The following is a 12,611-nucleotide window of genomic DNA, read 5'->3' as shown; positions in this document are numbered from 1 at the left end:
ATAGTTTCTTCAAAGCTGTAATCAGGCAACTGACCACAACTAGAGAGCAGACGAAATGTGTAGGAAGGATCTGCAGATGTTGGTTTACTCCGAAGATAGACACAAAATGTTCAATCTCCCTCATTGGAGATCTTCGGACTATCTGATCGGACTTTACAGGCTTTATCTTGCACTAAACGTTATTCCCTTATCATGTATCTGTACGCCATGATTGTGATCGTGCACAGTATTATCTTTCCGCACGCAACAAAAGCTTTTCACTGTACATCGGTACACGTGGCAATAAACTAAACTAAACAAAATGGTATTTAATATATTTGCCAATTCAGCTTCATCGGTCATATTTGTGTCTGTTCGAAAGTGTGAGGCAATCGATGCAATCGAGAGACAAATTACACTGTCGGAGATGGATAACATTGTCCGTCACTCCTTTTGAAGGTTCACAACTCACGAACGACAAACATAAAATAATCCTCCACACTAATTTCATTTAACGTTATTCATTCTGAACTGTTCTCAAGATTCCGGCGACTGCGAACTCTTGGGTCTCGAGAAGTATTTGTGTACAGTAATTTGAAATTAAAAGTGAGTCGAATTCGTGGATTCATGCAGAAATATAGAAATTTGAATTTACACATTTTTTTGTGAGAAGTAATTTTTGATTCTTTTTATTTTTACTTGAAATTGAGATTTTATGTTTTCTAAACCGGGATTAAATGCATCCTGTTTAGCAGCACTTATTTTTGTGGATCGGATTTGGGTCAGGGTGATCTACTTGGTATCTCTGGTGGGAAACCAAAGTTTATTTTCTATCGAGAAGTGTCTCGACCCGAAATGTTACCTATTCTTTCTCTCAAGAGATGCTGCCGGTCCCGCTGGGTTACTCCAGGATTTTGTATCAATTTTCGGCGTAAACCGGCATCTGTAGTTCCTTCCTCCACATGTTTATTTTCTTGTGCTCTGTAACGATCTTAGTAAAGGAAGCGGCTGATCCATTTCGAAAACGCGTTTGGCCGGTGGTGTTGGGGAGCGGCGCGGCTGCCGTTGCCGAGCACGGGGCCGTTGAGGGCCGGCGGCGGATGGCGATGAGCGCGCGCGGTTGCCGGGGAGACGCGCCGGTCCCGGGGCAGTTCGACGATGCCGAGTCGGGAGGGAGGTGAGCGGCGGCGGCGGACCAGGCCCGGGGGGAGTGCGGGGGTCATGGCCGTCGCTTTCACACGCATCTCTGTGTCCCTCGGCCCGGGCCGCTCCCCATCATGGCCGGGCAACGCTACCCCGCTAATCCTCCCTGTTCACAGGTTATAGGAGCAGAATTAGGCCATTCGGCCCATCAAGTCCACTCCGTCATTCGATCATGGCTGATCGATCTCTCCCTCTCAACCCCATTCTCCTGTCTTCCCTCCATCACCCCTGACACTACTAATCAAGAATCTGTCAAATTCTGCCAAAAATATCCATTGCCTTGGCCTCCACAGCCTTCTGCGGCAATGAATTCCACTGATTCACCACCTTCTGACTGTTCTGGGACACCACCCCTGGTATGTTTGATTGGGGAATGAGGTGGTGGGCACCGCGGTAGAAGGACAGATCCCCCCACTGTGTCTGTGGTTTGGGGAATGGGTGAAATCTTGCCAGAAGGGGGTTGATGGAGATCCCCTCCTACCCACAAACCCCCTCACCCTAAACCACAAACACAATTGGACTCAGCACCAATCCCTGAGGCACACTCATAATCACAAGCCTCCAGTCCCATAAACAACCTTCCACCACCACCGCCATCTACTTACTTCCATTAAGCCAATTGTGTATCCAACTCTCCCTGGATCCCATGTGATTTAACCTTCTGGAGCAGCCTAACATGAAATCGTATCAAAGGTCGTCCATTTAGACAATGTCTACGCCCTTGCTCTTGTCAACCTTTTTGTTACTTCATAAAACTCGATCAAATTCGTAAGACACGATTGCCCACATACAAAACCATGCTGACTATCCCTAAATAGCCTCTACCACAGATATTAGCATTGCCAGTCTATAGTTTCCAGTTTTTCCCTTGCCAAACCTCTTAAACAGAGGCACAGTATTAGTTACCCGCCAACATTGCGGCACCTCGCCCATGCCAAATGACGATTCGTATATCTCACCCAGTTTCTTCTCTAGTTTTCCACAGTGTCCATGGATATATGAGATCAGCCCATGGATATCTATCCACCTTCAAATGTCTTTGGAAGTCCAGTACCTCTTCCACTGTAATGACTGTCCTCAAGACATGTCCATTAACTGCCCCAAGTTCCCTCGCCTTCATGTTTTTCTCCACAGTAAAAACAATGGAGAAATACGCATTGTGGATTTTGCGTATCTCGTGCGGCTCCACTTTGGATTCAGTAGGCCCCTATTCTCTCTATAGTCACCTTATTTCCCTTCAGGTACATAATAAACACAGCTACACACTAGGGGCAATTGGAGTGACTGATTTACTTGCCAACCTGTGCATTTTCACATGGTCAAATGGAAAACAGACACAGCACCAGAGGTCAGATTTGAACTTGGGATGTTGGAGCTGGAAGGCAGCAGTTCAACTGGCTGTGCCGCTGGCATCTCCTACCATTGCCATTGTACCTCCTTGCAATTTTCCTTTTTATAAGTTCCTGAAAACCCAACTGCTGTGATAAAGTTTTAAATCAAATGTCCTACTACCTCCTCATGTGACCTAGTGATACCTATGATTTGATTATATGCTCTGGTGCTGATCTTGGAATTTTGTTTTATTTTAAATGTTTTATTTTGTTTTAAATGCAATTTGTTTTTTGTTTAGTGATGGTGGCTGTGCTGAGAAAACACAAGAGGAAGTTGGAAAGACAGAGAAGAAGATTGAGATTCCGCAACTGAATAACTCAGATGAAGAGGAATTTCTTATTGAGAGTGATGATGGTGAAGATTGGGACTGGGAATCTTGTGATGGAGACCTCACCAAACGTTATACTGCCTTGAGGAACAACAGCCAACAGGTGATGCAAAACAATAAAGATGCTCTCTCGCTGGAAAATTTGGGTATTAGGTTGTTTATAGTGAGAAACAAAATAAATTAGACGTGGAATTTATATTTAAAACAACTAACTCAAGTCACTTACATTAAACAAAAATCATTTTTCTGAGTGGTTTCAATTTTGCAATATAAATAGATTTTGCTCGTAACCATGTTAAAATATTACAGAATGCTTGCAATTACGACCTAAATGTAGAAATCTTAAATAACAATTTTGGATCATGATTTACAATTATCTTTAGGATAAAGTTGATTATCATGTTAATAAAGAATGCATTTTCTAGCTACTTTGGTTAAGTCAACATGTATTCTAACCTTGGCTGTCTTTGCAGCCATTTATTTCATTTTTATATTTGTTTGAAATATTCTTGTGGATTAATATTTTGCTTTAATATACCATTTTCATAGACAATTTTAATGTTATACATTTATGGTCCAAATATTAGATTGGACATCTATTATTGATGGTCTGTACATCTTTTGATTACTTGTAATTTGATGACAAAAATGGTGACTCTAACTGCAACCGTTTCTGCTGCAATGTTTGTCATTCAGGCAAATAGACAAGCTTCCTTTAATTCAACAAAGATGTGCACACCTCCAGACAAGGCTTTGAGAAAATTTGAACATAAAATTAATCTTGGTGAGTTTTAAATATTATTTCAAATTGTGGAAATTGAAATATGAAAGGAGCCCATTTGGCTAATTGTTTCTTTGCAATGCAAAATAAAGATAGACTTTGGGTTCCCAACCCCAAATTCTTAGTCATTGCCCCTGTAGATTATGACTTTTAAATTGCTTTATTCAGGTTTTTAAAAATTCAGAACCATTTTTACTTGTGTAAGCAAGTAAACAATATATTGCCTTTTTTTCTTTTAATATATAGATTTGTCTTATCTCTCAAACTAACATTGGGAGTAAGCCATTGCCATTTTAGCAAGTCCCACGTTTAGTGCCAAGTGAGCTAGTGAGTTCCAGACCCCCACTACACTGAACTAATATTTTGCTCCTCTTTGAGCTTTCTATCAATTGACTTGAATCTACCCCCTGCACCCCCTCCCTCATAACTATAGATCTTTCTGTTAGCGTGAGTAAATCTTTTTGTAAAGCTCCTTAATTTAAAATGCCTCAATTAAAACTCCTCTCAGTCTTTAATTGGGAATAATTTCTGACTATCTTTAATACTTAAGGCCCTGTTATATGGTCGGCTTGCAAATTCTATTAACATTGCAAGCAGTAAGCTGTTTGATTTGCTTCATATATTTGGTTTGATATTAATGAATATTTGAAATGAGGTTTCAATTTTAAGTTAAAGTTTTTAAAAAAAGCAAACATCTCACTAAATTTGTTTGTTTATGTAGTTTAATTTATTATGCAATAAAAATTTAACAAGCATAACATGTTATAAATTGGTCAGATACGACCATTCTAAAAGAAAAACTGAACATCTAATCAGAAAATTATGTGATTTTGTCAGGAGAATGGAGAGAAATGGGTATATTGTGAATGGTGATCAAATGCAAAGTAGTTTTGTCAAAGGTCAATAAAGCGGACAGATCATTGCTTTTTCAGTCTGGGATCGTTGCACATTGTTGAGTGAGAATGCAATGTTTAAAAGCTATAATGTTCCATCATCAAAATAATAGATTTTAGGGAATGGCTTTCCATTACATGTGACTTTTCCTTTTCTTTTGACAGATATTTTAAATTTTCCTGATTCTGTGATAAACCGAGTAACTGGGAAGTCGAGGCAGAAACAGACAGATATGTAAGTAAAATTCATTTTGATAAAACAAAATTTGGGCAGCATTACAACAATTTGGGCAGCTTTTACCTATACAATTAATGAACATAATTTAACAGTACATAGGCTCCTGGTATCCAATACGTAAAGGATATTAGATTCCCTCAGCATTTGAACTGGTTTATAGAGGGAGCAATATAGCCATATTGTCAGATTCATGGTGTTGTTTGTGTTGGCTTAACCTCACTGCTAGCTGTGTTTCCTTCTCCTACAGGCTGCCTATTGACTTCTTTCGGAGGTGCAAATATATAGATATTGGGGTGAACTTGGTTGAACTTGATTGTAAAGGTCATGGAACTGAACACACAAATAAGCTTTTGAAAGAGGAGAGATTACAGGAGATAGAAAAGTGAAAGCAAGACTGGTCCATGTCAATTCAGTTTTCATGACATATGGCCATTTCTGTTACCTTTTACCCTCCAAGTATATAATAAATGGCCTTTCTCTTGTTTTGGTCCTGGTGATTATGCCATAGGCTTGCAATGTCACCACTCCTTTCAGCATTTTAGTTTTTGTTTTTATTGAGAAAGGATAAAAGCTGATATTTTGCTGAGATATGAAATCCTCTTCTGCTATTTATAAAGTGCAAATTGCCAGCCAAATATAGCAAGGGTCAGGTACCCAGTGAAGTGTGAAACTCTAATATTTTTTAAAGATAATTATTCCAACTGTAATTTTGAGTTCCATGCAATTTTTTTTGTTATTGTACTTTAAATATATCTTTGAACCATGTAACCTGAAAGATATAAGCTGCATTAGTATTCTTTATTGGCCATTTTTTTAGGTATCGAGTTAAAGATAAATCTGACCGAGCTACAGTGGAACAGGTAATAGTTATATTAATTAATAATACAAATAAAGTATTTGTAAACATATGTCAAACATATACAATTTGTATTTATAATCTTTTACATTGCCTTTTAAAATGTTGTGTACAATCTATAGTGTGTGCAAGCTCCTATTGGAAATGTTAATGTAATGGAATGTTTTACACTTTATCCTTTATCTGTACATTGTAGATGCAACAAAAACTTTTCACAGTACCACGGTACATGTGACAATGATAATAAATTAAACTAACATTGATCAAATAAAATCTATCTGCTTTGCCATTTGTTTGTAATCTGCTACATACAATTTTTATATCTGTTGAAAAAAGTATGTTAATTTTAAAGGACAAAGCGGCAAAATGAAGAAATCTTTTCTAAATGTGATCAACCAAATTCCATGTGACCTGAATTTTATTTTTTTAATTTTATAATTAGATTATTCTTTGTTTGTAATAGATAAACCAAAGTATTTCTGAAGTAGACTACGTATTCTTCTTGTTATATTTTAACAGTTATAACATGCAGTGCTGCAGGGACTTGCTTTGTAGTTTCTGAAACCATTCTAAGACACTTCATGATGGATGTAATGGATTATGTCTTTGGAGACCTCCAACCCCCCAAACATAGAAACATAGAAAATATTTGCAGGGGTAGGCCATTCAGCCTTTTGAGCCAGCACCACCATTCAATATGATCATGGATGATCATCCAAAATCAGTACCCCATTCCTGCTTTCTCCCCATTTCCCTTGGTTCTGTTACCCCTAAGAGCCATTTCTAGCTCTCTCTCGAATACATCCAGTGAATTTGCCTCCACTGCCTTCTGTGGCAGAGAATTCCATGGATTCACAACTCTCTGGGTGAAAAAGTTTTTCCTCATCTCAGTTCTCATCTCACCCCTTATTCTTAAACTGTGATCTCTGGTTCTGGACTCCCCCCAATATCGTGAACATTTTCCCTGTATCTAGCGTGTCCAATCCCTTAAGAATTTTATATGTTTCTAAAAGACTTTTAAGCATTGCCACAGTATCATTCTGCACTTTGTTTTTTGAATGAATTCTTTTCAGCTCCCAGACTTATCTCCATTGTATTTATGTAGGAAAATAACTGCAGATGCTAGTACAAATCGAAGGTATCACAAAATGCTGGAGTAACTCAGCAGGTCAGGCAGCATCCACCCGAAACGACACCCATTCCTTTTCTCCAGAGATGCTGCCTGACCTGCTCAATTACTCCAGCATTTTGTGATACCTTCCATTGTATTGAAATACTCTCCTCATAATACATATTGCAGAGAGAATGTGGTTTGCAGAAATCAGTTAAAGTGGCAATCCATGAGGGCAAAAACAAAATCAAGCTACATTTTAGTTAAAATTTCAAATGGAAAAATGATCTCACCCAATGCATTAATTTTATCTATTTGGCAAAGGTGTAAATTTATTTGTGAAGGGTATATGATTCGGTTAAAAATTGTGAAAATAAGGGCATTTTCCAGGTCTGCTTATCACATTGCCCAAAACATACTGATCAATCTTTACATATTGTTTTATGAAATTTGGTTTCACAGTTATGTCATTCTCTAGGTTTTGGATCCAAGAACTCGAATGATTCTGTTTAAAATGCTGAGCAGAGGAGTGTTCTCTCAAATCCATGGATGTATCAGCACGGGCAAAGAGGTAATTTTCACTGAGGATGTTTCGATTCACTTCAAGATGATAAATGTGAATGAGATGAATTTAAACAGGATATGCTTGGTAGATGCCATCAATATACAGTGGCGTTTTCAAAAGAATGTGGCAATTGTTGGTACAGTCATCAGCTTTCTGATTCATATATTGTGATTGCTAAAAATCTTAAGTAATTTTTTGAAATGCTTAGCAAGACAGTCAGCATTTGTAGAAAGAAATGGTTAATGTCTCAACTTCATTTCAACTTCATTTTTTAACCAAATGTCGACTTCTTAAAATGTGTCAAATTCAGACAGCTAAATAGATTAGTTTTACAATGGGATTCCCTTACACAAGATGGCACTTCATAATGCTCTCAAATGCTAACATGGGAAATCATTATCCCTCTGCATGTTTTTGAAAAAAAATCTGATTTTTAAAAATTACATTTAACTTATTTGTTTTTGCATGATTGCTTCAAGCCTCCTTCATTGATCTAATTTCCATCCTTTTTACCCACAGGCAAATGTATATCATGCTACTGCAAACAATGGAGAAAGCAGAGCAATAAAGATCTACAAAACTTCAATCCTAATATTTAAAGATCGTGATAAATATGTTAGTGGTGAATTCAGGTATGATTTATGAAATTTGCCTTATATTTAAAAAAATTAATTCACCTGTTCTATATTTCATTTATAAGCAATATAAAGGATGCATTCTGTACCTCACTCATATCAAGATTTTTTTCTTTTTTACATCGTGTTACTATTTAATTATTGTAGCCCCCCGTAAATTGCATTTAACTATGTGTTTGACATGCATGCAAAGAACTCCTAATATGAAGGAATCAACGATGATTGAACAACTTTGTGTGGCATGTGAATTCAGACAGAGGATATGCATAAAGTAATGGAAATTATCTGTGAAAGCATATTTGGGAAACATTGCAGATAATCATTACATTTTTTAATAATGTTTGTACATTGGCATTAATGTAGTAATTGTCATGTGATTGAGGCAAATATCCTCTTAAGGCCAGAACATCGTCAATGCCATCCAGGAATCTGAACATGAAGTATTTCTTGAAGCTACTTACAATAACCTGTATATGAAAAGCATATTCAGTATTTAAGGTACTGATATCACAGGCAATACTTGTGTAATATTTATTTCCTACGATACTGTAATAATGCTATTAAATACTAGTTTTCATGATTTAGCAACTACAAATCGACTATTGTTATTTAAAGAAAAATGTTAAAGGGCATTAAATAGTATAGAATGGAAATATATGTGCATTTAAAGTTTATAAACCAAGCACATTTGACAGGAGCAAATCTGTTTTTTAGATTTCGCCATGGCTACTGCAAGGGAAATCCAAGAAAAATGGTGAGGACTTGGGCAGAAAAGGAAATGAGAAATTTGATCAGGTACTGAAAACAATAATTTGTTGGAACTTAGGCAGTCTTGCTATATTTATATACTGTCTCAATTGCAGCTGCATAGTTTTGTGACTATCTGTAATTAAGGGCAACTTTGGAAATTTCCTACACCATTAATTTTGTTTCCTCTGTGAGCATCAGACTGTTGACTATTGACATCTCCCATACAGGGTCACAATTGTGTAAGGAATGCAATACATTGCACACAACCTTTTTTCACTTTACTCTTCATGTTGCACAACGCATTCTCATTTTTGCATTTTAAAATCCACATCAATACTTTTACTATTGTAGACAACATATTTCCATGGGTTGCATAGGATAAACCAGCCAATCCCCATCTACTAACACTCTCCTCCGCCTAGCAGAGCTGGTTCTTACCCTTAACAACTTCTCCTTTGACTCCTCCCACTTCCTCTAAACCAGAGGCGTAGCTATGGGCACTCGCATGGGCCCTAGCTATGCCTGCCTCTTTGTCGGGTACGTCGAACAATCCCTGTTCCGGGCGTACACCAGCTTCATCCCCGAACTCTACCTCCGCTACATCGCCGACTGCATTGGTGCTACCTCTTGTACCCATGCAGAACTCAATGACTTCATACACTTCACTTCCAATTTCCATCCTGCCCTTAAATATACCTGGACTATCTCCGACATCTCCCTCCCGTTTCTGGACCTCACCATCTCCATCACAGGAGACAGACTAGTGACTGACATCTACTATAAACCCACTGACTCGTACAGCTATCTGGACTACACTTCTTCCCACCCGATCTCCTGCAAAAAGTCTATCCCCTACTCCCAATTCCTCCGTCTACGCTGCATCTGCGCCCGGGATGAGGTGTTTCACACTAGGGCATCAGAGACGTCCTCATTCTTCAGGAAACAGGGCTTCCCCTCTTCCATTATAGATGAGGCTCTCACTAGGGTCTCTTCATCATTCCGCAGCTCCGCTGTTGCTCCCCCTCCCCCCATTCGTAACAAGGACAGAATCCCCCTCGTTCTCACCTTCCACCCCACCAGCCAGCGTATCCAACAAATCATCCGCCAACATTTCCGTCACCTACAACGGGACCCCACCACTGGCCATATCTTCCCATCCCCTCCCCTTTCTGCGTTCCTCAGAGACAGTTCCCTCCGTAACTCTCTGGTCCACTCGTCCCTTCCTACCCAAACCACCCCATCCCCGGGCACTTTCCCCTGCAACTGCAGGAGATGCAACACCTGTTCCTTTATCTCCCCCCTCAACTCCATCCAAGGACCCAAACAGTCTTTCCAGGTGAGACAGAGGTTCACCTGCACCACCTTCAACTTCATCTATTGCATCCGCTGCTCCAGATGTCAACTTATTTACATCGGCGAAACCAAACGCAGGCTCGGCGATTGCTTCGCTCAACACCTGCGCTCAGACCGCCTTAACCAACCTGATCTCCCGGTGGCCGAGCACTTCAACTCCCCCTCCCATTCCCAGTCTGACCTTTCTGTCATGGGCCTCCTCCAGTGCCATAGTGAGGCCCACCGGAAATTGGAGGAACAGCACCTCATATTTTGCCTGGGCAGCTTGCAGCCCAGTGGTATGAACATTGACTTCTCCAACTTTAGATAGTTCCTCTGTCCCTCTTTTCCCCTCCCCCTTCCCAGATCTCCCACTGTCTTCCTGTCTCCACCTATATTCTTCCTTTGTCCTGCCCCCCTGACATCAGTCTGAAGAAGGGTCTCGACCCGAAACGTCACCCATTCCTTCTCTCCTGAGATGCTGCCTGACCTGCTGAGTTACTCCAGCATTTTGTGAATAAATACCATCGATTTGTACCAGCATCTGCAGTTATTTTCTTACACTCTTTTATAGGGTCCCTAGTTATCTAAATAGTATACAGAAATCTCAATGATAGTCAGAAAATTGTCCTGACTTGTTATTCCTGCTGATAGTTTATAGACAATAGGTGCAGGAGTAGGCCATTCGGCCCTTCGAGCCAGCTCCGCCATTCAATGTGATCATGGCTGATCATTCACAATTAGTACCCCGTTCCTGCCTTCTCCCCATACCCCCTGACTCCGCTATCATTAAGAGCCCTATCTAACTCGTGAAAGCATCCTGAGAATTGGCCTCCATTGCCTTCTGAGGCAGAGAATTCCATTGATTTCCAACTCTTTGAGTGAAAAGGTTTTTCCTCATCTTCGTTCTAATGGCCTACCCCTTATTCTTAAAATGTGGCCCCTTGTTCTGGACTCCCCCCAACATTGGGAACATGTTTCGTTCCTCTAATGTGTCCAATCCCTTAATAATCTTATATGTTTCAATAAGATCCCCTCTCGTCCTTCTAAATTCCAATGTATACAAGCCTAGTCGCTCCAGTCTTTTAACATATGGCAGTCCTGCCATTCCGGGAATTAACCTAGTGAACCTACGCTGCACTCCCTCAATAGCAAGAATGTTCTTCCTCAAATTTGGAGACCAAAACTGCACACAGTACTCCAGGTGCGGTCTCACTAGGGCCCTGTACAACTGCAGAAGGACCTCTTTGCTCCTATACTCAACGCCTCTTGTCATAAAGGCCAACATGCCATTAGCTTTCTTCACTGTCTGCTCTACCTGCATGCTTACTTTAAGTGACTGATGAATAAGGACACCCAGATCTCTTTGTACTTCCCCATTTCCTAACTTGACACCATTCAGATAATAATCTGCCTTCCTGTTCTAACCACCAAAGTGGATAACCTCACATTTATCCACATTAAACTGATGCCATGCATCTGCCCACTCACAAGCCTGTCCAAGTCACCCTGCATCCTCATAGCATCCTCCTCTCAGTTCACACTGCCACCCAGCTTTGTGTCGTCTGCAAATTTGCTAATGTTACTTTTAATCCCTTCATCTAAGTCATTAATGTATATTGTAAATAGCTGCGGTCCTAGCACTGAGCCTTGTGGTACCCCACTAGGCCCTGCCTGCCATTCTGAAAGGGACCCGTTAATCCCTACTCTTTGTTTCCTGTCTGCCAACCAATTTTCTATCCATGTCAGTACCCTACCCCCAATACCATGTGCTCTAATTTTGCCCACTAATCTCCTATGTGCGACCTTATCGAAGGCTTTCTGAAAGTCCAGGTACACTACATCCACTGGCTCTCCCTTGTCCATTTTCCTAGTTACATCCTCAAAAAATTCCAGAAGATTAGTCAAGCATGATTTCCCCTTCGTAAATCATGATTCAGAATGACCTGGTACTGCTATCCAAATGTTCTGCAATTTATTATTTTATAATTGACTCCAGCATCTTCCCCACCACTGATGTCAGGCTAACTGGTCTATAATTACCCGTTTTCTCTCTCCCTCCTTTCTTAAAAAGTGAGATTACATTAGCTCCCCTCCAATCCACAGGAACTGATCCTGAATCTATAGAACATTGGAAAATGATCACCAATGCGTCCACAATTTCTAGAGCCACTTCCTTAAGTACCCTGGGATGCAGACCATCAGGCCCTTGGGGATTTATCAGCCTTCAGTCCCATCAGTCTACCCAACACCATTTATCCCCATTGTTTTTCTTTTTTGATATGAGATTTAATCTTCATGAATCATTTATCCTCTTGTAATTGTTTAAAATGGACATGCTTGCAACCATAATTTGAATTTTGGTTCTTTAACTTCTTTTAAATCATGTTTATTTTTTAAGTTTTAGTGTCTCATTTCATACTTTCCAGATGTGGAGGTGAATGTTTGCCGATGAATAAAACTGAATATATTAATATTTATTTTGCCCATTAGTTTTTTCATATCCCCCTTTGTGATCTTCGGTGACATCAGAAAGCAAAATTGTAAT

General features: G+C 39.7%; 1 protein-coding gene across 1 annotated transcript in view; it reads left to right on the top strand.

Moving 5' to 3' along the window:
• The first annotated feature begins 998 nt into the window (after window positions 1-998).
• Window positions 999-12,611, top strand: part of riok1 (RIO kinase 1 (yeast)) — a 31,524-nt gene continuing 19,911 nt past the window's right edge. The window contains exons 1-8 of the mRNA XM_078397731.1: window positions 999-1,156; window positions 2,813-3,005; window positions 3,599-3,686; window positions 4,742-4,811; window positions 5,632-5,674; window positions 7,260-7,352; window positions 7,866-7,978; window positions 8,696-8,776. Of these exons, the coding sequence (XP_078253857.1) occupies window positions 1,080-1,156; window positions 2,813-3,005; window positions 3,599-3,686; window positions 4,742-4,811; window positions 5,632-5,674; window positions 7,260-7,352; window positions 7,866-7,978; window positions 8,696-8,776 (758 nt within the window). The 5' untranslated portion in view covers window positions 999-1,079. The remainder of the gene's footprint in view (window positions 1,157-2,812; window positions 3,006-3,598; window positions 3,687-4,741; window positions 4,812-5,631; window positions 5,675-7,259; window positions 7,353-7,865; window positions 7,979-8,695; window positions 8,777-12,611) is intronic.

Source organism: Rhinoraja longicauda, chromosome 4, assembly GCF_053455715.1.
Source record: "Rhinoraja longicauda isolate Sanriku21f chromosome 4, sRhiLon1.1, whole genome shotgun sequence".
Taxonomy (NCBI): Eukaryota; Metazoa; Chordata; class Chondrichthyes; order Rajiformes; family Arhynchobatidae; genus Rhinoraja; species Rhinoraja longicauda.
The sequence above is the reverse complement of the archived record's forward strand: the minus strand, read 5'-3'. Positions and strand labels throughout refer to the sequence as shown.